The sequence below is a fragment of the Cibotium barometz genome, chromosome 18 (genome assembly GCF_041138505.1).
Source record: "Cibotium barometz isolate CiBa-2024 chromosome 18, ASM4113850v1, whole genome shotgun sequence".
NCBI lineage: Eukaryota > Viridiplantae > Streptophyta > Polypodiopsida > Cyatheales > Cibotiaceae > Cibotium > Cibotium barometz.
The window spans coordinates 17,711,075-17,736,265 of record NC_141063.1 but is presented as its reverse complement, the minus strand read 5'-3'; the positions used below and the strand labels follow the sequence as shown (position 1 = coordinate 17,736,265).

The following is a 25,191-nucleotide window of genomic DNA, read 5'->3' as shown; positions in this document are numbered from 1 at the left end:
CCGCATGATGATGCGTGTTTTCCGGGAGTTGATTGGAAAAAGTGTGTTCATATTTCTGGACGACATACTAATATTTTCAGCTACGGTTGAGCAGCATGACGTTGATGTGGAGAAAGTTCCTAAGTTGCTGGAAAGCAACGAGCTCTACGTCAATGAAAAGAAGTCGGAATTTTATCTATTCCAGGTGCATTACTTGGGATATATAATTAGTGCTGAAGGCATTTGACTTGATCCGGCTAAAGTGGCCGAGATTGTCAACTGGGAAGTACCTCAGACAGCCTGTGACATCAGATCATTTGTGGGTATATGCCAGGCATATTCCACCCACATCGACATGACCTCTCGGCAGATCTCACCGATCTGCTAAAGCGAGTGAAAACAAGAAGGCAAAAGATTCAAATGACTCCACGAGCATTGGAGGCATTCCAGAACCTCAAGGTGGCTTTGTCAGAAGCGCCTTGTTTAGCACTTGCCTCGTGGGACGAACCATTTCAAGTGATCACCGATGCGAGTAACATCGCAATTGGAGGTGTATTGCAACAGAATGGTCATCCAGTAGCTTACATGTCTCGTAAGTTACTGCTTGCCGAGAAGAACTACTCGTGACTTCGAGGTTCGCACTGACCATCAGGCATTGCGCTGGATTCAGTGCCAAGTGCACAGTGGAGTGATCGACAACACCGCTGGAGTCAGATATTCCAGTAGTTCGGTGGTATGATTGAGTACCTTCCAGGAAAGGCCAATCCAGTGGCCGACGCTTTGAGCAGGAAGGGAAAAGTGTCTACGATTCAGACCACTAGACTTAACCTTGTTGGTACAGGACTAGAGGACATGAAGCACACGTACGCGGATTCCGAGGAATTCGGTACTCAGTGGGAACAGGTATTGGATGCCACAGGACCATGCCATTTTCTGATACGCGATGGTTGGCTTTTCTACAAAGGCCGACTATGTGTCATGAAGACATTCCGGGCAGCTCTTCTCCATGATGCCCATGACGCCATTACAAGTGGTCATGAATCACAGAGGCATGAATTCGACTCTGGAGAAAGTAGAACGGCAATACTATTGGCCAAAGATGAGGCGTGATGTGTTTACATATGTACAACGCTGTGACATTTGTCAAAAGGTGAAAGCTCCTCGTGGAAAGAAGATAGGATTGTTACAGTCCTTGCCAATTCCTGAGGGTCCTTTCCAGGACATTTCGATGGACTTTGTCACAAATCTGCCTCCCAGTCCGAGTAAGTGTAATACGCAGTGCTTAACTATTGTTGATAGGTTTAGCAAATTTGTTATGCTTATTTCTTGCAGGGCCAATGTGACCGCCGAGGATGTTGCCCAGTTATTCATTTGGCATTCGTACCCGATTGGCCGGATTCCTAGGACCATAGTGTCAGACCGAGATGCCAAGTTTACCAGTCATTTTTGGAGGGCATTGTTTGATAATTTTGGTACTAAGCTGAATTTTTTCAGTGCATTCCACCCACAGACAGACGGCCAGACAGAGATATACAAGTAGTTGGCCTTTGATGTGCTGAAGTGTTATGTCCACGATCAGCAAGGTAAGTGGGAATCATTTTTGCCTTTAGTTCAAGCTGTTTTGAATGACTCTTTTTCTTCAGCTATTGGCAGGACTCCAGATGAGGCAGCATTTGGAAGACCTTTCCAGTCGTTGTTAACCAGGACTTCGTCTTCAGTACCGGAGGTGAACAGAGTGACGGAGTCTTACGAGGAGATCCTAGAGTCAGTAAAAGACAAATTGGCTAAAGCGCAAGAGGCCTACACTCGACAGGCCAATAAAGACCGAAGGGATATGAAGTTTTCGGAAGGGGATTGGGTTTATCTTCGAATTATGAAGCAAAGATTGAAGCAGGTGGGCAAGCGATGCCCGAAGTTGTCTTTTAGGAGCTTCGGACCTTTTCCCATCCGGAAAAAGATTGATGAGATGTCTATGCAGTTAAAGCTACCTCCGAGTTGGACTATGCACGATGTATTCCATGTCAGTTGGTTAAAGCCATATGCAGGTCCACCCCCTTCAGAGGTCAAAGACGAAGCGGAACCAGACATTGTGGATGAAGCAGAAGTAATGGTTCCAGAATAGATCCTTCTGCACCGTTTCAAGTATGGCTCAGGCCGAAGAGTACGACACTTCCTCACAAAGTTTCAGGACCGAGGAACTCATGAAGCAGTATGGCTCGACAAAGAGTTCTTCGAAGACTATCCTGCGTTATTGACAGATTATTTGGAGGCTATGCAGCTTCCGTCAAGTTAAGCAGAAGGGGATGTCACGTGCATCCCGCACTTGGATGCCACGTAGACATTTCTGTACAGAAGGTGCAGGACCTGGGATGGTGAACTGGTCCCATGTGAGCCCAGTCCGGGACGAGTCAGCCAGGGACCCATGTCAGTCGTCCGAGGTCAGGTGTGCATTGTCCTCCACATGAGTCCAAGGTCAGGTGTGCACTGTCCTGCACATGAAACAGTGCCAGTCCGCATTGTGAGTCTCCCTCTGGAATGATGTCAGTTGTTCTGTATGTTTGGTCTGCCACCAGATATCAGACAGCTGTGTAGATGTAGGTGCAGCATATTTGGACACAGGGAAGGCTATGGGCCACCCAAAAATGGGGCCAAGCAGCCCCAGGACTTGTCCACCAGCCCAAGGAGGGGCTGGGCAGGCTGTCGGCCAGCCCAAGAGGGCTTGGCCAAGCAGCCGACTGGCCCTTGGGCCAGCCCAGCCAGTTGGCTAGCCATAGGGCAGCCTAGGACTGCAGGCGGCCAGTGCCCAGGCGCTGCCTAGCAGCCTGCGCTGGACTGGACAGCAACCCACAGGGCAGCCAGGACAGTCCAGTGTGAAAGCAAGGCATTTTCAGCATTTTATATTATTAAATCCAGTCGTGGAGGTAAAGTGAACCGGCCGACTACTCCTGATGAGAAGTATAAATAGTGGAGGCCATAATCCCAATGATTCATCTCATTTTTCACCAAGTGCTCAAGCAATCCAAGGGGCCAAGATAGCCAAGGGCTTGCTAACGCAAAGGGGTGAAGGATTCAGGTCAAGGGCAGGGTATTCCCAGCCAAGAAAAGGTCCAAGATTGCTGTATTTTCTTTCAATTTTCTCATCATTTTAATAAAGCAAATACACCATTCGTGGTGGGGGCCCTACAGAGGGTAATTGGGACCCAATACTCTGTCCTCTCCATCTCTCCCTCTCTCTCTCTATTTTTTACACTTCTCCTTTCAAGTTTGTGCATTAATTTTCGTCGCGAAAAGAGTGCTGAATTCTGAGTTCTGAAGTTACCGATCTTCCTCCGAAGCTTCCGCATATTACACATGACCAGGAGTATGAGCGCAATGAATTGCTCAAGTCCTTTGGCTACATAGGTGGCCAGAGAGTCCTCGTCTTGTTTGACAGCGGCAGCACGGAGGATGTGGTCACAGAACACGCCATTAGGCGTGCCCGTTTCGACTTGACTTCGGTGGACAAACAGGTTGAGGGTTTTAGCACAAGCATTAATTTTGGGTATTTAGTGGTTTCACAAGTTTCTTCTAGATGTCAAGTGGGACAAGCACACGTTCCAGCATCCAGATCAATCGGAATGTGTCAAACGCCCTAGTGACCATTATGTGTGAGCCACGAATTCCGAACTTTCCGCTCATAAGCCACTTGCAGGCTAAGCGAGCAGTCAGGAAAGGCGCACAGTGTGCGATGATTTACATCCAGACAGCCCAGACGGTGGCCAGTGCTTCCGAGAAGTACTTGGTTCTCCATGAAAAGTTCCAGAAGATGATGATGCGTGTTTTCCGAGATTTGATTGGAAAGTGTGTGTTCATATTTCTGGACGACATATTGGTATTTTCAGCTATGGTTGAGCAGCATGACATTGTTGTGGAGAAAGTTCTTAAGTTGCTGGAAAGCAACGAGCTCTACGTCAATGAGAAGAAGTCGGAATTTTATCTATTCCAAGTGCATTACTTGGGATACATAATTAGTGCCGAAGGCATTCGACTTGATCCGGCTAAAGTGGCCGAGATTGTCAATTGAGAAATACCTCAGACAGCCTATGAAATCAGATCCTTTGTGGGTATATACCAAGCATACTCCACCCACATAGACAAGTTTTCTGATCTCTCGGCGAATCTCACCGATCTGCTAAAGGGTGTGAAGACAAGAAGGCAAAAGATTCGAATGACTCCACGAGCGTTGGAGGCATTCAAGAACCTCAAGGTGGCTTTATCAAAAGCGCCTTGTTTAGCACTTGCCTCGTGGGACGAGCCATTTCAGGTGATCACCGATGCGAGTAACATCGCAATTGGAGGTGTATTGCAACAAAATGGTCATCCAGTAGCTTACATGTCTCGTAAGTTACTGCACGCAGAGAAAAATTACTCAGTCTACGATCGTGAACTCCTAGCAGTTATACAGGCCTTGAAACATTGGAAACATTTTCTTTATGACCGTGCCTTTGAGGTTTGAACTGACCATCAGGCATTACGCTGGATTCAGACAGTACCAAGTGCACAGTGGAGTGATCAACAACACCGCTGGAGTCGGATATTCCAGCAATTCGATGGTATGATTGAGTACCTTCCAGGAAAGGCCAATCCAGTGACCGATGCTTTGAGCAAGAAGGAACAAGTGACTACGATTCAAACCACTAGACTCGATCTTGTTGGTATAGGACTAGATGACATGAAGCACACGTACGCGAATTCCGAGGAATTCGATACACAGTGGGAACAGACATTAGATGCCACAAGACCATGCCACTTTCTGATATGCGATGGTTGGCTTTTCTACAAAGGCCGACTGTGTGTCATGAAGTCGTTCAAGGCAGCTCTTCTCCATGATGTCCATGACGCCATTATTCGTGGTCATAGGGCCATAAATTCGACTCTGGTGAAATTAGAACGGCAATATTATTGGCCAAAGATGAGGCGAGATGTGTTTACATATGTACAACGCTGTGATATTTGTCAAAAGGTGAAAGCTCCTCACGGAAAGAAGATAGGGTTATTACAACCCTTGCCAATTCCCGAGGGTCCTTTCCAAGATATTTCAATGGACTTTGTCACGAATCTGCATCCCAGTCCGACTAAGCGTAATACGCAGTGCTTGACTATTGTTAATAGATTTAGCAAATTTGTTATGGTTATTCCTTGCAAGGCTAATGTGACCGTCGAGGATGTTGCCCAATTATTCATTCGGCATGGTACCCGATTGGCGGGATTCCTAGGACCATAGTGTCAGACCGCGATGCCAAGTTTACCAGTCATTTTTGGAGGGCATTGTTTGATAACTTTGGTACTAAGTTGAATCGTTCCAGTGCATTCCACCCACAGACGGACGGCCAGACAAAGATATGCAACCAGTTGGCCTTTGATGTGCTGAAGTGTTATGTCCACGATCAGCAAGGTAAGTGGGAATCTTATTTGCCTTAAGTTCAAGCTGTTTTGAATGATTCTTTTTCTTCAGCTATTGGCAGGACTCCATATGAGGCAGCATTTGGAAGACCTTTCCAGTCATTGTTGACCAGGACCTCGTCTTCAGTACCTGAAGCGAACAGAGTAACGGAGTCTTACTGGGAGATTTTAGAGTCAGTAAAAGACAGATTCGCTAAAGCACATGAGGCCTACACTCGACAGGCCAATAAAGACCGAAGGGATATGAAGTTTTCAGAAGGGGATTGGGTTTACCTTCGGATTATGAAGCAAAGGTTGAAACAGGTGGGCAAGCGATGCCCAAAGTTGTCTTTCAGGAGCTTCGGACCTTTTCCCATCAAGAAAAAGATTAATAAGGTGTCTATGCAGTTAATGTTAGAAGTCATCTCCTATCTTTATCAGACACCAGGGCCTCTGTTGTGGGTGTGCCCGCCTTTTGTAGGTGTTTTCTCATTTTTCCTCACTCCCCGTATTTTTTCTCCATTTTTCCCTATTTTTACCAGGTGTGGGAGGCAGTTTTCTGCACCCTGGCTGATCCAGATGCTGGCCGACTGCTGGTCAGAGGTTCTGGATGCTGGCCGACTGCTGGTCAGAGGTTCTGGATGCTGGCCGACTGCTGGTCAGAGGTTCTGGATGCTGGCCGACTGCCCCTTCTGGTCCCCGACCTCTCCTGCATGCTGGCCGACTGTGCGCAGCTGGCCAACTGGTGGATGGGGCTGGTCGAGGACATGTAGGCCCAGTCGGCTGCCTTTTCAACAGGCCGATTGCATGTATGGGGCCATATAAAATGGCCCCATGGCCCCCACACCATTGTATCTTGTTTTCATCTTCGGGATCTTGTGTATAGAGAAGAGTTACACGTCTATCTCTCTCCTTCTCTTATGCTGTCTATTTTATGCACTCTACTTGCTCTTGTGGTCTCAGATTTGGTTTTCATCTCCGCTGCGTATTTTGACATGGTATCAGAGCCCCAGGCTCTTGAAAGATCTTGGGAGTTTTCTGAGCAAGAGAAGGATTGTTGCATTGCTGATTGGTGGACTATTAGGGACTGTTCGGGAAAGAGAAGAAGCAAGAGGAAGGCGGGCTGAGTTGCTGGACAGCCACTTGCAGGTTTAAAGTTTTTTTTTCCCGCCCACCCACCCTTTTTCAGTTACATCCCCGCGATGGCAGATTTGTTAGAGATGGCTGAGAAGCATGTGAAGATCCCAACACTCCCCACGTTCCCAGTGGACCGTCAGTTGGACGGGAACAATTATGGCATCTGGAACGTTATGATGGAGTCTGTGCTAGAGTCATATAACCTTGTTGATTTCATCGTTATCGGGGTTCCACGGCCAGAAGCAGAGGAAGGGGAGTTACTGTCAACGAGGAAGGACCGCGAGGCACAGGCACAGATGTGGGATCGTGTCAACACCAGGGTCCGTTCATTTATCTTCCTCAACTGCACACCGCAAGTAATCAATCACGTAAAGCATATGACGCTGGCCAAAGGCATATGGCAGCACTTGGCTTCTCTTTATAAGAGGGTATCGCCCATGAAGAGGATTTCCTTGAAAGTACAGATGCGGGTTATGAACCCTGCAAAGTCATCAACGATGCGGGAGCACATTAACAAGCTGCAGGCCCTTCAGCAACAGCAGGAAGTCCTCCAGGCTGGGAAGGAGATATCATCAGAAGATATGGCCATTACTTTGCTGTCCCACTTGCCTGCTCAGTATTCCGCTTTCTACTCCTCTTTGATTACTAGTGGTAGGCTTAGCACCATTACCTGGGAGGAGCTTGTGCCCATGGTCTTGGACCAGGAGGAACGATTCTTCACGAACCCTCCTCACAGCGGAGGTTCGGAGGCCTTAACTGGCCAACGGCCGAAAGGCCGGAATAACAACAAGGGCAAATGGAAGGCTTCACCGGAGAAATCTTCTGAGAAGAAGCGTGACACAGAACGAGAGAAACTGAAGGCCGAGAGGTCGTGCAATGATTGTGGCGAGAAAGGCCACTATTGGAGGAAGTGTCCTAAGCGGACTGGAAAGAGTGCTGATTCTTCAGCCTCAGCTGCAAAGACTCTTGCATTTGTACACTTAGAGATGATGGACTCAGATGCTTCATCATCTTCGAGCGAGGAGGCAATTGGCTTCACCGCAAAGGATACCCGGGAATGGATTCTTGACAGTGGTACTTCCAAGCACATGACTCCGTCCCGTGACTTCTTTTTGGATCTGAAACGGCAGTCAGGTCGCATTTTCATTGGCGACAACTCCACCATTCCGATACACAGTGAGGGCTGGATGGAGATTATTCCCGACGGCAAGGGGGGCAAGCATGCCTCCCGTGTTCTTTACGTCCCTACTCTTGGTTTTCATCTTTTGTCAGTGTATGAAGTATGCAAGACTGGCTTTCGCGTGGAATTTGAGGAGCATTCAGTTGCTCTACGGGACCGTGAGACTGGCCAGGTTGTTTGGGAAGGCGGTGTGGAGAATGGTATCTACAAGCTCTCTGCACTCTCCTCATTGACAGGTTCTCAGGTCGGAGATCTGTGGCACTTTCGTTTTGGCCACTTAAATGTGGATGCACTGCGGCGAGCTTTCCAGGACCAGATGGTGGTTGGCTTGCTAGATGTTGGCAGCAGGCAAGGACGTTGCAGTTCTTGCATACGTGGTAAGCACAGCAGCACAGAGAATCCTTTCCGAAGCAGGCTTCCAGGCGGGCTTCAAAACCATTGGAGTTGATTCACACTGACTTGTGTGGAACTCAGCAGACACCATCATTGGGAGGACCTCTCTATTTCATGGTGCTTGTTGATGACTGTACCAGATTCATGTGGGTCTACTTTCTTTCACAGAAGGACCAAGCTTTTGCACGGTTCAAGGATTGGCACGTGATGGTGGAAAAAGAGTCTAGATTGCAGGTAAAGACTCTCAGGGCTAACAAAGGGGGTGAATTCTCCTCTAATGTTTTTCTCAATCAGGCCTGCACCCCCTTGTTGTTTGTTTGTTTGCAGGTTTCGAGTCTCGTACCAGGAGCGTTCATCGAGGAGATCCGGTGGGGATTTGACACTTTGCGACTTAGAACATCTGCAAACTGGGTTATGCTTACTAGGGATGTACTCAATCATTTCTCCAAACTGTTGGAAGAGTTGACTCCACCTGGCTTGCCGATCGCTCCACTAGGCACTTGGCATGGTTTGAAGCCACTTAAGTGCTTGGTGGTCTGTTTTGACTGTGAAAACCTGTCCATAAAGAAAAGGCTTCCAATGTTTGAGCGCTGTGATCACACCCAAAAGCTCTTCGTCATAAACCGAATAATTCTTTTCGGCGACATCCAACTTTCTACTGTAGTAGGCCACGGGTCTATTGTCCTGCTGGAGAACTGCACCTATGGCTACATTGCTGGCATCGGTAATGACCTCAAAAGGTTCATCCCAAGATGCTAACTTCAAAACAGGCGCTTCTGAGACAGCTTTCTGGAGTGCACGGAATGCATCAAGTGCCTTGCCTGTGTGACTGATACTTTTTGTTTACGAGCCTTCACCCCCTTGAGCAAGTCGGTGAGAGGTGCTGCAAGGTTGGAAAACTGGTGAACATGGGTGCTGTAGGCTTGACAAAGACCTACGAAAGAACGGATCTCTTGGGCGGTCTGAGGGATGTCCCAATCTAAGATCTCCTGAACCTTTGAGGGGTCCAGTCTAATCCCATCGGAACCGATGATACAGCCCAAGTATTGAACCTCTTTAACGCCGAAGATAGACTTTTTGGCATTTACGTAGAGTCCATTATCTCGCAAAAGTTGCAAGATTTTCTCCACATCTTTCTCATGCTGCTCCGCAGTGGCTGAGAATACAAGTATGTCATCAAGAAAGATGAAGGCACACTTACCAATGAGGACTGCGAAAATCCTGGACATCATTTTATTGAAGGTTGTTGGTGCATTTGTAAGCCCAAAAGGCATGACTACGAACTCGTAGTGACCACACTCTGTCCGAAAAGCTGTTTTCGGAATGTCAGCTTCAAATATGCGGACCTGATGGTAACCACTCTTGAGGCCGATCTTATTGAAAATTTTTGCACCGTCTAAACGCTCCAAAATGTACTCAATCCCTGGCATAGGAAACTTATTCTTAATGATGAGGTTATTCAATGCCCTGTAGTCTACACAAAGGCGTGCAGACTTGTCCTTAATAGGATGGGTGCAGTAAATGGTGAGGACGAAGGCCAAACGAATCCGGCTTGGAGGAGCTCAGATAACTGTCTTTCCAGCTCGCCCTCTAAAGTCTTAGAAAGACGTTAGGGAAACCTACTAGGAGGTTCTGATCCAGGTACCAAATCAATATGATGGTCCTTAGGACGGGATTGAGGGAGACTGGGCAGAAGATCGTCCGTAAGCATAATGTCTTGATGTTTGGACAAGAGGTATGCTAACTGTGGGACTGAAGATGAGATAGATGCTACCGATGAGGTAGAGGCTGTCTGAGCACGAACATACATACAGTAGTGCTCCTTCCGCTCTCTTGTAGATAGCTCGTCGGGCCTGGAGGTGCGAAATCAATGGGATGCCAAGGATGCTTCTATCTCCACGAATCATGATGGGCTTAGGAAAACCTTTACAGATAGTAAAAGTGTCCTGTCCCTAGTCGGGAATAGGCTCATATTGGCAAAACCACTGGATTCCTAAGATCATGTCACACCCCAAAAGAGGCGAGACAATGAAATCTCGTTGGAATGAGGCCTTCTGAACTTCAAAGGCAAACTGCTATGCCTTCTAAGATATGTGGGTGCGAAGACCAGGTGTGAACCCGTCCACATCCAAATGATATGGTACTAATGTGCAGCTCATCTTGTTAGCCAACTTTGGAGAGATGGTGTCCTCAAAATTGCCCATGTCAAATAGGACTACAAACTATCGGCCCTTGGCAGAGCCATAAGCTTGGATGAGTCTTTTCTGTGCAGCATTGCTTTCACCCTCTTGCTTAGCATCAAATACCACGGATGGCATAGGAAGCATAGAAGGTAAAAGTTGAACCACATTGGTGGTAGTACGTGGGGCTGTGGCAGAAGGTGCTTTGGCGGCTTGCTCCGCTTGCCATTTGTGGCAATCCTTCTTACCATGCCCTATGATATGACAAAAAAAAAATCTTTTTTCTGATTGGTATTTCTTTTGCTCCTCTAGAGGAAGATAACCTCCAGTGATGCCTGCTTTAGCCTTTTCATCGGGGATTTTCTTAGGCTTAGATTCTTTATCCTTCTTACCCCCTGAATTGGAGCTATTACTACCGTCCTTTTTAGCATCTCTCGAAGATGCATTACCTTTCCCTGGCTGTGCAGCAGATTGCTGCTGCTGGGGTTTGGTACTGGACTGGGATGATTGCTTGGGCTTGCCCCCGTTTATCTTTATTTCTTCATTTTGAGCGAGAGTCAAAACCCGATCATATGTACTGGGTTCAAAGTTGCGAACTGTGAACCGGATGTTGGAATCTAATCCACAAATAAATTGATCCATCTTGGCCTGCGCAGATAGCCACGCAAGATCTCGGAAGACCAAGAGTCGAGCTGAACTGTACACGGCTGTAGAAGCACCAATGATGTCCAATCTCAAGCCTATGCACTCTTCCCAATGGAATGAGGGAAGGCTGTAGATCTGAGGCTGAGATAGGGGCTGTTTGGGATTGTTCTAGGCTATGTATGAATGCTGTAAATGAATATGAATGCTGAGTTTTACCTTCACCAATTGGCTGTAGCAAACAATGAAGAGATGAATGCTGAAAACTGGTTGAATGCAGAAAACACAAGGTTTACTGATGGCTGAACGCTGTAGACTGCTGCGTTTTGCTGATGGAGGGCTGGATGCACATTCGTTGATGCTCCTATGGCTGTAGGATGAAACGCTTCTCCAAAACGCTGGTTGCTGAGGTGAACTATGGACTGAAGATTGAAACGCTGAAGCGCGTGATGCTGATTGCTGATATGATATGAATGAATGAGCAAAGCAAGCCTATTTATACTACTGAGGACTGGTCGGTTGGCACTAAATGCTGGCCGACTGGATATAAAATGCTGCACGACTAATAAATGGTGCTGAAATGCTGAAAATTGTGAAAAAAAATGCCAGATAAATCCTAATAAATATTCTAAGGCTACCAAATGCTATTTCAAGGCTTCTGCAATGATCTATATGCAATATGCAGAGTGTTTTCTAATGCAAACCCCAAGGTTTCTACTGACTCTACATGCATGAATGCATATCTTCAAGTGGGTTAAGAGACTTGACTAACTGACTGACTTGCTATGGCTGAGGAATGACCTACGTAGCTCGTGCCTAACTTATCCTGGACTGAGGATTACAATGGGGTCACGGCGTACAACAAATATCATCCTAAAAGGTACTAATACTGTACAATGTTGCACTGATGATGATGAGCCAGCTTGTCACCATGCACTATAGTGCAGAGTGCATGTGACGATAGCCCAAATGCCATCATTCCCCGTTTGTGTCCTCGGAAGATCAAATATAAAATCCATGGCAATGCTCTCCCATGGTCTATCTAGAATAGGTAAAGACTCAAGTAACCCTGGTGTCTTTTATCGGTCAAACTTCACCTTCTGACATACGATGCATTGACTAACAAAAGCATCAACATCCCTTCTCAAAGTTGGCCAATAAAAGAAATCCTCAACTGCCTTTACTGTGGCCTCTTCTCTGATGCCGAGCACACTACGGGAATGACCCACAAGTATCTCACACCGGGCTAGTACTAGATCCAAATCCAAATCCAAGTCTAAGTTCAGATCCAAGTTCAAATCCAAGTCCTGATCCAAGTCCAAATCTAAATTCAAGTCTAAGTCTAAGTCTAAGTCCAAATCCAAGTCCAAATCCAAGCCAGATCCAAATCCAAGTCTAAGTCTAAGTCCAGATCCAAGTCCAAATCCAAGTCCAAATCCAAGTCCAGTTCCATGCTCATGTCCAAGCTTCATGCCCAAGCTATATGTCCAAGCTCCATGCATAGTTGTCTCCGTACGACGGCATATCCTACGGAATACCGTACGGTATGATACCATACGAACTCGTGCGGGTTTTTTCGAGAAAAAAAATTCTGAACTTTTTTTTCCCAAAAAGTTCCATGCATAGTTGTCTCCGTACGACGGCATATCCTACGGAATACCATACGGTATGATACCATACGAACTCGTGCGGGTTTTTTCGAGAAAAAAAATTCTGAACTTTTTTTTCCACAAAATTTTTTTTTTTTTTAGGAGTGGTCTTGTTTTTGCTCGTCTATGGCTGTTTGAGCTTCCTCTATACTATGATGCTTCCCTCCTTTTTAAAATAGTCCATATCTCGAAATTGAAAATACCTACGTTTATAAGTAATTTTTTAAAACACCGAATTTTATCGTACGATAAGAAAAAAATTTATATCATACCGTATTTTCCCGTACGGTATCGTATCGTACAAAACGTACGGTATCGTACCTGACAACTATGGTTCCATGTTTATGTCCAAGCTTCATGCCCAAGCTCTATGTTCTATGTCCAAGCTCTTTGCCGAAGTTCTCCATGTCCAAGCTCTATGTTCCATGTCCAAGCTCTTTGTCCAAGTTCCATGCCCAAATTCCATATTCAAGTTCCATGCCCAAGTTCTCCATGTCCAAGCTTCTTTCACCGAAAGAGAGGAGGTGGCACTTCTTCAAAGGGTGGCAACCCTCCGAAGAAGGCGGCTGAAAGGTGGTGCTCATCAATAGGCGGCATTGGAGGAGCAACAAGGTGGCGAACAAGTGGCGAAGATGGCTCTGGGGCGGCGGCAGAGGGCTCCGGACAGCGGAGGGGCCGGCGGAGGTGGGCTCTAGCCAACGGAGGCAGAGGCAGTGGAATCAAGATCTGGACGGCGGCAAGCGAGCGACAAGCGGCTCTGGGGCGGGGGTGCCACCGGTGGTTCAGTCGACAGAGGTGGCTTTGCAGGCAAGGCAGAAGGTGAGGGTGTAGAGGGAGATTTTGATGATGAAGATGATGATCAAGCCTTCCAAGATGGCTCTCCAAAATTTTTATGATCTTTCCAATTGAGTACAAGCTTCTTATATACTTGATAGGGGTGCTTGCTTTTCCCAAGCTTTGCTTTTGTTTTATCTTCTTGCTTTTGCTTTTCGTTTTTAAATATTTTATTATTAATCAAATATAGCCAAAGTTCTTGATTTATGCTTTTGTAGCTTCAGGGCCTTTCTTTTTGGCTCCGGAGCTGTTTTTGGGAATGCGGCTTGATCCAATTCGATATCCGCTTTCCAATGATGCCCTCAGCTCTTGGTCAACACAGTTGACTTTTTGCTTTTTCTTGCTTTTTGACCAAGACTGGTGCTTTTTCCTGTACCAGTTTTAAAAACCCTGTTCCCATGTGTCCACCAACCTGGGCATGTGTCTGGCCAAGGGTTCCATCATGTGAAAAAGAGCTCGGAGGGCCAAATAGTTACAAAATGCATCATTTCACACTCTAAAACATGACTGCAACATGCCATCTCGCCAATGCTAAGGCTCCATGCACATGAAGAAGTCCCTCAAGACCCATCACTCACTTGGGTCCGTGGAGAGACAGGCATGGTAGTGGTATTATGTTCCCTCGGTCGTGAGAAACTCCAAAGCACCATAGGCTGACCCAAGGGCTATCAGGAGTCGTCTCCTAGAGTCGTAAGAGCTACATGGGCTCCGATACAAAATGTACTCTTGCTCTCTAAAGGCCCACAACTTGTCCTGAGCAGCCAACCGAAGAAAAGAGCCCACACCTCAAGAACATCGTCCAAGTCTTGGGCGGAAAAAGCCAAACAATCTTGACGTATTGATCATCTAAAGCAACTGCCTCTGTACAGTCTGATTCAGCTTCTTTGAATTTGGTTGAAACTCAGTTGTTTCTCAGCAGTTGCATCAGAAAAAGATTCAGAGGATGATGACTTGAAAGCACTTGAAAAACCGCCCATGTTCTCCAACTTTGCTGCAGGTTTTTCATCTGCTTGAGGGAGGGGTGTAAAGCCAGCAGCAGCTTGCCACGTACCTCCAGTGTGGTTCCGTGATTCTGGATCCTGATACAGTTTCTTTTTCTTCGTCTCCTCTTGATGACTTGGCAACACAGATATGTCGTCTCCATCTACCTCTCTAAGCACAGCCTCCTTCAAAACCCAAACAAGCATCTCAAAAGACTCGACTTAGCTTCTAAAGATTACAGAGCCTTAAGCCATAAATAAACCACATCAAAATTGAAACACTGCCTCATATTTTCCAAGTGGCAAAGCCATCACTGTTCCAAAATGGTATAAGCCGCATCCACAAGAGATGTTACCACATCAAATTTGTGTCATGAAGGTGATCATAGGTGTGGTTCGCAACCATGCTGGACGTTCTTTCTTTTTTGAGTATTCCCTTAGACTTTGCCGTCGGTTGTACTGTTGGCACTGTCTGGGCATCTCCCTGGCTGGGCTGTGTACGTGATGGCTCACCTCTGGAACTTATCAAGGGCAAGCTCTCTAGGCGCCCTCTGATAGGTTGAATACCGTGCACTTCAATATGATATACCAATGAAAAGTTTCATGTTATTTCCCAAACTTAACAAAAACCAAAGTGCAATCTTGAGTCCATGAAAGTCTACTCACAAAATCATCAACTCCATCATGCATAGCATATACTTCATGCTATGACAGCCCCACTTACGTCATTGGCACCCAACAGGTGCAGGTTCATGTATAAAGATATATCACCTTGGCAGACAAAATCTTCATACATAAACCATCAAACTAAGTTTCTCTCACTTCTGTGTAGGTGAAGAGCAGACTCAACCATGATAAAGGCCAGGGCTTAGAGAGAAAGAGAGAGACAGATAGACTGAATGGAAAAATAAGAGTGCACGCACACAATAGTTGATCAAGCAAATTGCACTTCAAAATGATGTAGGGTCAGCATGTATTGATTTGCCTCAAAGGTCAAGAACCAAGAAACCGTCTGTAAAGGACATCATCTAGATACAAAACAATTGCTGCAATGTAAAGGGGGTAAACGGCAGCGTACCGAGACATCATCCTGCATTTGGCTCTTTAGTTTCTTATCTTTTTCCTTCACTATGCTTCAAATCTTTCAGAAACTCTTGAAGTTCCTGCACGATGGCGAGAAATGAGAAAATTTAAACTCATAATCCACTCCAATAAATAAAAAATGATTCTGTACATGATTAATGAATGCATGCATCATATGCATAAATCCACCATGTCGAATGAAAAAATGATCACAAAAATGCTCACTGGATGTAAACATGCACTGATCCGCTCCCAAGATGGAAAAAAGGTAACCAAAATGAGTCGTGCATGTCTAAAAATGACATTAAGCCATCCCGATAGATTTAAAAAATGATCAAAGAAACTATTGATGCATGTATAAATGTCCAAACATGCGTTAATCCACTCCAATAATGAAAAAATGATTAAGCAGTAATTATGATGGCCATAACCTATCGTTAGCCATAATTTTTAGATTAAAAAGTGATTATTATGATCATGGAAATGCTTAAGCAGTAATATGATGGCCATAACCCAATGTCAACCATAATTTTTAGATTAAAGAGTGATTATGATGGCCACAACACAAGCTTTGCAGTGCTTTGACATCGCTCTTTTGGAAGATAACCTTTGCCTGAAACAATGATTACGATGGCCATAACCTAGATTAAACCAAATTACTTCTGAAACAAAGAAAAGAAGAAAAGGCGATGTACCAGGGTGTTTTCACGGATATGCTTCTGAGCAGCAAAAGCCATGATATCAAATGCATGCACTAAATGAAATTAAAGAGGGATTAGCGATGAGGGACACGGTAGCAAGCAGTTAGAATAAGAGGTTTAGCGAAGCTTCTTGCTTGCTTTAGAAGTAGCTTAGCTATTAATTATGCCCGCTTGATAGGTGATGCCAATTTTCAAACACATATATATACTTATGGATATATGCACAGTTTTTCTATCATCATATAATATATTATATATAAGCTTTTTTATACACATCACATTTCGTATATTTGTATATAAGCTTTTTTATACACATCACATTTCGTATATTTGTAAAGTATATATATGGGTGCTATCTCTGCTGAGCCTATAGGGTTTCCCCACTCCCTGCCTCTAGACTTCCTTCGGCAGGAATCGCCATAGCCCCGCAGAATCAGACTCTCTCTCTCTCTCTCTCTCTCGGTATGGTTTCCTCTTCTCTTCATTTCTGTTTCACGATCTCGGCCTGCTGTAGGCGACGGAATCTCACCATTGATTTTCTCTCTGCAGGAATTTATGGCGTCGGCAGTCCCGGTGACTGCACAAATGGTACGTTTTTCACCCCTCCTCCATGCGCCATGAGTAAATTCACTTATTCTTTTGGACATGACTGCTTCTTGTTCTTCTGCCTTTGGCTGTAACTGTGTTATTCTTCTAGTTTTCCTGTGCTTTGTTATGGCTGTGATGTTTGTCTACATTTCCTGTGATTGACCATTGTCATGGCGTTCTTCTTCTTCATCTGTGTTTGGCTATGGCCATGGGTATTCCGTTCCTCATTTTCGCCTGTATCTGGACCTGGATGTGATGTGCTGCTGCTTGTTCTTTTTGTGTGTGCGGATGGTGTTATTCTTCTCCTTCTCCTGTGCGTTAATTTTATCAATATTCCCACTTTTCAGGTGGGGAACGCCTTCGTCACTCAGTACTACAACGTCCTCCACCAATTGCCGCATGTTGCATACCGGTTTTACACAGATGCCAGTCGGCTCACCCGGGCAGAGGCTGGGCCCACAGGGGAAATTCAGACTGCAAGGAACCAAAATGTGAGCCATCCCCAGTTCATCAGAAATGAAGAATAAGTCATTTGCTAATGTAGTCGTTCATCTAATCTAGTTGTCAAATCTGTTATTAGCAACCAGCTAGCTTTTATAAAATCAAAGATAGCTATTTTTCTTCTATAAATTATTACTCTAGTATAGATATGTTGTCACTTAGTTTAAGTTGTGTGCATCAATGCATTAAAATATTTTTATTGATGCATTGAATGAATGCTTTGCCTATCAGGAAATCCACAAATTGGTCATGTCTATGGGTTACGAAGACTGTAGAGCGGAGATAATGACCGTGGATGCTCTGGACTCCTTCGGTGGGTCTGTTTTCGTTTTGGTCACTGGCGCTATGCACAAAAACAATAGGAGACGAAACTTTGTCCAGAGCTTCTTTCTTGCTCCCCAAGATAGAGGCTATTATGTTCTCAATGACATCTTCAGGTACCTGGATGAGGACACTCAATCAGTGGCTCCCCCATTACACAAAGTGAGTAATGGGGTGCTTGACATGTATGAGAGGCTACAGATAGCTGGGGAGGCAGGTAAGATTTCATTACAACACTGATGAAGGCCGTGTAGTCAAATTGATGCGTCTCTCCAGATATATACATGTTTGTTTGATAGCTGGTGCATGAAACGTGCTTGTGTTTTCTGCAGTGCGTGAAGTAATGGATTTCTCCTCTGCTGCTCTTGGCGAGGAAGCATTGGTCGCCAAAGAGCCTGAATTTTCGGACCACAGAGCTCCTGTTGATGTCGAGCAACCTGGCCTTGAAGGAGGCGTTTCTTTTCATACTGTGGAGGCTGCGTCATCTGAGAGGCTTGGGCCAGTCGAGCAGCCCTGTTTAGTTGACGATTTTCAACTTTCTTTGGAAGATCCGCCATCTCAAAAGAAATCATATGCATCCATTGTGAGCACTTCATTGCTGTGTTGTGTTTGTAATTAGGTTATTGAGTTGTGTTACTTTCCTTGATCCTCTGTTGACTATTTTTTCCAGCTGCGGTTGCAAAGGGATAACCATACCTCAAGTCAAGCAGCAATGGCTTTTCAGCAGGCTGTTGCAAACCCAGAGCAACCTTTCCCTTCTTACCAACAGAGTAGCTCATCCCAGTTGACAAGTGCACATGCAGCTGCACATGCAAAGGAAGAGAGTGTACCTTTGGAGAATGAAGGTCAAAAATATTCTTGTATATAGAGATGGCAGCTCTATTGTCTTTGCTGCTGGCTTGTTTTTATAAAAGAAAACATTTTTTTTGTTTGTTTGCAGCGGACGTGAAATCCATTTATGTGAAGAATCTACCTTCAAGCATCACTGATTTGCAACTGGAGGATGAGTTAAGTAGGTTTGGGCCTATTAAGCCCAGTAGTATCAGTGTTAGGAGCAACAAGGTGAGTCAATTTGCTGAAGAATGATGGGATAATGCAAATTAATTTCCTTTTTTAAATCACTCTAGATATGTTGATTGCTTTTTCCTGATAGGATGGTGGATTGTATGCGTTTGTGGATTTTGAAGATTCAATCTCGGCTCAAGCTGCAATAGAGGTATTATTGAGCAGATCAATACCCTTTTTGAGATAGTAACTGGGAATTGAATGCTGCGATTTGGAAGCTGTGGAAGTTGTCTTCTAGAGATAGTTGCTTGGCTGTACAGGAAACACACACGCGCGCGTGCGCACATGCACACGTACACATACATACAGGCTTTGGTGTGATTGTTTTTATGGATTACTTATTACTAAGACATTATATCACATAGCTTTGGGCACATGTGAAAGGCTGATGTGACATATATAGAAATAGAGAAATTGAAACACGCTTCAGAAGATTCGAAAACGTTTCAATTGAGACATGTTTCAGGCACAAAACATTTCAGCTGAAATCTCGTTTTTTTGAATGAAGATGGATAGACCCTAAATTTTGGCAAAATAGAGAGGAGATTTGGAAATAACAAGATTTTAGGGTGGAGATTATATGTAAACGTGGAGTAGATTATTTTATACATCGTGGGCTAATTTGGGAGAAACTAGGTATTGAAGGCAAATTTATAGTCTAGAAAAATTACAATCAGGGAAAAATAGAGGGGAGAGGAGATTTGGAAATAACAAGATTTTAGGGTGGAGATTATATGTAAACTTGGAGTAGATTATTTTATACATCGTGGGCTAATTTGGGAGAAACTAGGTATTGAAGGCAAATTTATAGTCTAGAAAAATTACAATCAGGGAAAAATAGAGGGGAGATTTAGAGAATCGACATTCTTGAGTTGAAAATTTGAAGGAGCTTATAAATTTGAAAGCAAAAGTAAGAAAAACTTAAATTTGGGGTAAAAACTTGAATTTTAGGCGAAATCTATGGAGTTTTTTTTTCCTGGGAAAAGATCCTTCTATTAGTTAATGAAAAAACAGCCACAAAGGGCTAAATACAAACTCGCCTCATATAAGGGCGGGAGTCTAATGTGTAAAAGGGGAAGAGATGCTTCTCCTTCGACTAGAGCTTTTGGTTGCTATGCTACTACAAATCATCTTTGGCATCAGCCTGGCCGGCAGTCGCCTGGAGGTGTCTCATTGTAAACCCATTCATCTAATATAGTTGCATTGCATTGACACTATTTGTCTATCTCTTAAGCATCATTAAGTGAAGTTTAGTTAGCCTAAGGTTGAGATTACTACGATCAATCCCTCACATGTCACATTGGTATTAGAGCGTTACAGGGTGACCAGCCTTAGATCATTTTCATTCCATCAGTCATTCAGTCAGACATCATGTTAATTGCTTCCACACAGTTAAACCCAGTTCTCAAAATCTTTCAGGCCATCCTTAGGGATTTTCCCTTAGGCATGCATTAGTAACCCATCCATCTGCATTCTTGCACAGCATATAGGGTTGCACATGGCTTGCATAGCAGACATCCTAGCAGTCAGTGACCAGTCTTGCATCTGCAAGGCATACATGTTTACCCATGAATTCTCTGGGGAAGAATGACATCCATCATCAAAGGAGTACATAAAGTTTTGGGCTTCAACTGGGAGCAACAGGGGGTTCTCTTCCACAGAAGAAGTCGGAAGTTTGCTCCAAACATCGTCTCACGAGGTTCAAAGATCCAGGAACGACGGAGATGGTGGGTGAAAGGATTCCACAGACAGGTTAGGGGTGACTTGGGTATTTCCAAGCAGTTTTAGCAGCATTTGCCATTCAGTTCCTGCAGTAAACAAGTCTTTGGCTCAAAGGATTCAACTCCTATAGTCGACCTCAGTCTCAGCAGAAGAAGTCAGAAGGGGGCAGTGGTTTCAGTGGAGAAGGATCAGCAGAGGAGTCAAAAGGTTGCCAGGTATACCACCTAGCAACAGTTTAGTAGAGGGGAATGTCACGTGCACACCCATCAGGTGTACAAGTGGCATGGCATCATCAAGCATTAATTAGGACATTTAAGTATTATTCAGGCATATATCAGCATAAGCATGTATATGGGGGTGTTTCAGCACCAACATCAGTACCTTAGTCTTCTTGAGCATGTAAGGCATTTATTTGCATTAGGTCGGGGCTGTTAGCACCAGCCGACAGCACATTATGGGCAGCCGACAGCAGTTAGGCATTTATGGCAGGTCGTGAGCATCCAAGAGCTGGCCGACAGCAGCAAGGTTGGCGGACCAGCATTATTCACACACATATATAGAAGCGCATCATTTAAGTCCATCATCTCAGATCAGCATCGCATTGATCATCCTCTCCTCAGCGTTTCCTTCTTAGGCAACAAGGAGAGCATGAGTTTCATCAGTTCATCAACGTTTTTCAGCATATAGACAGCATCAAGTCCAAGCTTCTCTTCAGCGTTTCCTTCCCAGGAGACAAGGGAAAGTCAGTGGGACAACAGTTCATCCAGCATATATTCATCAAATCAGCATATTCAGCACCATAGGCAGCATATTCAGCACATAGTTCATCATTCCTACCTCCTACATAGAGGGAAGCCAGCATTGAAGGGTGGACCTCAGCATTGGAGCAAGGAACAGTGCTCATCATCAGCATTCAGCCCATCCCTCTATTCCCGAGAAGGATCTTCATCTAGGACAGCATCATAGATCTATTCAGATCTCATTGTAAACCCATTCATCTAATATAGCTGCATTGCATTGACACTATTTGTCTATCTCTTAAGCATCATTAAGTGAAGTTTAGTTAGCCTGAGGTTGAGATTACTACGATCAACCCCTCACATGTCACAATGTGTGATTCCGCCGCAGTCTTTTCTATTTCTGAAAACCCTAGCACATAGGCACAAGTGTTCTACACAGTGATGGCTGGTTGGGTACTTACATGCTGCAATTTGAGGAGTCAATGATTGGTACTTTTCTTTTATATTTTTCCAGCCATTGGGGAGGAAAGTCTTGGTATGTCTTTTTGATTCCATGGCATAAGGGGAGGTGTGACACTTCTTGAATGGTGGAGGTGGATGACGTGGAGGGTGGAGATTCAAGGAGAATTGAAGGGTGGAGTTCATTTTTATATCTGACATGTGGAGACTAGAAGTGATTTAAGCACGGAAATTTGAGGGTTTCTTTCTTTCAACAATGGCTTGCACAATTTCCTTGGATTGGCTGTAATTTTACCTCCAGTCTTCTTTTGCAGCCGTATGAACAGTATTATGTACTCGTGGTTTTGGGTTTTCTTTTCTTTGTGGGAGGGCTGGCCTTAGTTTCCCCTGCATGGGGAAAGGAATATTGGGCAGCCATGGATGGAAGGAGAGGGAAGTGCATGTGTGTGAGAGAGGCTATCACCATTGGATTGAATTTTTTCTTACCGTACTTGACAGGCATCACCTGTTCTTATTGGAGGTCGCAAGGCCCATATTGAGGAGAGGAAGTCTGCTTACACTGGAGGTTTGTATGTCTTGCTGGGTTTCTCATGTAAGTAATGAAGCTAGGAAAAACGCCATGTGTTGAAACTTTGTTATACAGGTCGTGGTCGAGGCCGTGGTCAAGGTAGGGGTACTCTCCAGAACAATGGGTCAAGAGTGCGGAGCACTTATAGTAATGGGGTTTCTGGGAGAGGCTCTGGATTATATGGGGATGGAGATACTCTAAATCGAGGTCATGGGGCCCGGCTTGTGCACAGTGGATTTGGAGGGTCAAGCTCGAAGGTCTCATCTTCTTATAATTTTTGATCATTGTGGCTAGAATAGGGCTTCACAAGCTGGTGTCAGTTTGTATCATATTTTGCATGTCAGGGTGTTATTGCATGATAACCAGCTGTTGGCTGAGCAGGTTACACGCTCGTGTGGGTGTAGTTTGAAGAATTTACATTTAGTTGCTCTATGGGCATAAAAGGAATCTCTTGGTTGCTCGTTTTCAATTTTGACAATGTTTCTCAGAAGTGTTGTGGCCCGTGGGGTGAATGTTAAGTTTGTATTTGTATTACCCATGACACGAAGAAATTTGGATTCTTCACTGCTGAGTATTTGGTTTGTCAAAATGAATTCTTGGTAATAGATTTCGTTGAATTCACCCTGGTTGTGGGTGGTGTGTCATTTTATTCTTATTATCATTTGTCGAAATGGCTAACCATCTATTTTGGTAAGGTTACTTATGGCATTGGTAACAAAGATTCTTCAGCCATAAATGATGCAGTTACTTATGCACACCAAACTGCTCATGTTTTAAAACTCTATTTACACTACTCTCAACCTTGCTTTGTGTAACGACATCATTGGGGTTGTCATGATAGAAGGTAAACACTCACGTGAGTCTTGCCCTAAAAACAGTAGGGAACTCTGTTGAGGCCGGCTGGCCCATTGCAGGTTGATTGAGAGTCTCTTATGGACAGCTCATAATGTTCCAAGACTCAGTATGTGACCATGGCCTCTTTCACTAAGGATGTGAGATGACAGTGTCCATCTTAAAACTAGGATCACCTCAATTTTGACAGATTTCCAGTGGGCTGAGATGTAGAACTTGCAAAGACTCAATGGCTGGGCTACTCCCCTCATAATCATGTTTCTGTTGAGATGTATGAATGGCACGAGATTACTAACCCTTAAAGAGACTATTATCCAAATTCCTGTGGTTGGAGACGCTTGTTCTCAATTTTTGCACATCTCTTAATGAAGAAAAATTAAAAAAGGTTAGTGTAGATGTTATTTCCTCTGTATTAGTTGGCAAATGTATTATGTAAGATTTGAGGTGCGTAGAGTTGTACGGAAGTAGTTCAATAAAGAAGTAGCAGCCATTTATGTTGCTCGTGAACCGGATTTGGGTTGTGCCACAAGGGAGGGTGCACAATTTGACATGTAGGACAACCCTTTTGTTTGTGCTTTGTGCAAGCGTCAAACATGACCAGTGTGTTGCACGTATCGTGTAATTTTATGTGATCAATGTTTTTGCGTACTTTTCCATTTTACTTGACATAAGATCTGTAACCAGCTACAATTTTTAAGAAAAATTATAATCCTTTCGAATTATTGAGCATAATTATATAATTATTGCTCAATAATTACCTAATAATTTCTCACCAACCTTGCTTTAAGACACAATGTTCCATTTGCCACCTAGCACATCTAGTCCTACCTCATCTAAAAACGTGTAAGTCCATTTCATACAAAAAAACAAAAAAAAAGGTGTGAGCCTATAGCCTACAGACATGACCCCACAAGGCATGGGCCTTAACTGTACAAAAGTTTTAAAAGAACACCCTTATGTGGAGACATCAATTCAATTGAATATAAATGTACCCAAGGCTAGCACTACAACTTAGAGTAGCTTAAAGCATGCTAACTTTTTATGCCCTTGAGTATTAAGAAATAAAGAGGGTTAACCTTCCAAATAAGGCGTAATACATTTTCAATATAAAAATTTTAATTTTGTTGAATTATAATATTAAAATGTATTTAAGTGCTTTTATGTTGATTAAAGCAAGTGTAGAATTGCGATATCAACTTAATGCCTTAAAATATTGTTAAGTGTATTCAATGGATGTCATGTTCAGTTGTGTATGCAAATGTCTTTTAAAGTCTGTACTTGATAAGAATTTTGTGTTCACATGCAAAAAGTTCTGTTTAGTATATCTTTTTCATTGAAAGAAGTTAACTCTTCTATTCAAACGTATGAAAGTAGCTCTCTCTTGTTTGAAGAGGTTATTGCAAAACGCCAAGATTTTCGTATATCTTTGGTTTCATGGTGAGCAGTAAGTTGCCTTTTCTATACGTTATTTGGAAGTTTCATAAACATCCAAGAAGCCTAGATTTATAGTTGCCTCTAGTAATACCTATTTAACTTTAGTCTCAAAATGGTTTCATGGTGAGCAGTAAGTTGCCGTTTCTATACGTTATTTGGAAGTTTCATAAACATCCAAGAAGCCTAGATTTATAGTTGCCTCTAGTAATACCTATTTAACTTTAGTCTCAAAATGGTTAAGTAATTGCTTTAGAGTCATTTTGTCGAGTCCATGAGCTTTGGAGAAATTTGCTTAAAAGGAAGGATGTACCCATAGATTGTAGTTGGATCTTAAAAGATTCAATGGGAGTGATTCCCGTTGTTAAATTCTTAAACTCTTCTCATAGTCTCACTGAGAATTCTCTTTTGTGCCTTCAAACTTTTGATTTCACTATTCTTTATACAAAAGTGGACTTAAACGACTTGCGTGATAGAACTAAATCTTTGATTTGTTAAGTCTTTCATTACAAACTAGAGCACAATAGATATAAAGCTTTGTTGATAGAGAAATCAACTCTTCATTTTTTATTTTTGTTGGTCGCAAAAAACAAAAGCCAAGACATAGCCAAGAATTAAAAAAGATATACTAAGATTGTAGACCAAGATGATATCAATAGATATAAAGCTTTGTTGTTGATAGAGAAATCAACTCTTCATTTTGATTTTTGTTGGTTGGAAAAAACAAAAAGCCAAGTCATAGCCAAGAATTAAAAAAGATATACT

The 25,191-nt window shown here is 43.8% G+C and overlaps 2 protein-coding genes across 7 annotated transcripts in view; one reads left to right on the top strand and one right to left on the bottom strand.

Moving 5' to 3' along the window:
• Nucleotides 1-16,310, bottom strand: part of LOC147629015 (uncharacterized) — a 58,835-nt gene extending 42,525 nt beyond the window's left edge. For 4 of the 5 annotated variants that reach the window (XR_015267873.1, XR_015267875.1, XR_015267876.1 and 1 more), the window contains exons 1-2: nt 16,174-16,310; nt 15,474-15,558 (exon numbers count right to left, since the gene is read on the bottom strand). Coding sequence is in view for 1 of the 5 variants with exons in the window: in XM_086812220.1 (XP_086668346.1) it covers nt 14,291-14,581; nt 15,474-15,491 (309 nt within the window). In the remaining 4 variants the exon portion in view is untranslated. Of the gene's footprint in view, nt 1-13,573; nt 14,582-15,473; nt 15,559-16,173 lie in introns of those variants that run through there. The other variant, XM_086812220.1, reaches the window with a different exon arrangement.
• LOC147629014 (nuclear transport factor 2-like) overlaps nt 1-22,787 on the top strand; it is a 65,401-nt gene extending 42,614 nt beyond the window's left edge. The window contains exons 1-10 of one of the 2 annotated variants that reach the window (XM_086812219.1): nt 16,406-16,641; nt 16,729-16,767; nt 17,115-17,258; nt 17,500-17,806; nt 17,922-18,172; nt 18,260-18,434; nt 18,530-18,651; nt 18,743-18,805; nt 22,074-22,140; nt 22,219-22,787. In XM_086812219.1, the coding sequence (XP_086668345.1) occupies nt 16,735-16,767; nt 17,115-17,258; nt 17,500-17,806; nt 17,922-18,172; nt 18,260-18,434; nt 18,530-18,651; nt 18,743-18,805; nt 22,074-22,140; nt 22,219-22,424 (1,368 nt within the window). In that variant the 5' untranslated portion in view covers nt 16,406-16,641; nt 16,729-16,734 and the 3' untranslated portion in view covers nt 22,425-22,787. Of the gene's footprint in view, nt 1-16,405; nt 16,642-16,728; nt 16,768-17,114; nt 17,259-17,499; nt 17,807-17,921; nt 18,173-18,259; nt 18,435-18,529; nt 18,652-18,742; nt 18,806-22,073; nt 22,141-22,218 lie in introns of those variants that run through there. The other variant, XM_086812218.1, reaches the window with a different exon arrangement.
• Nucleotides 22,788-25,191: the final 2,404 nt, after the last annotated feature.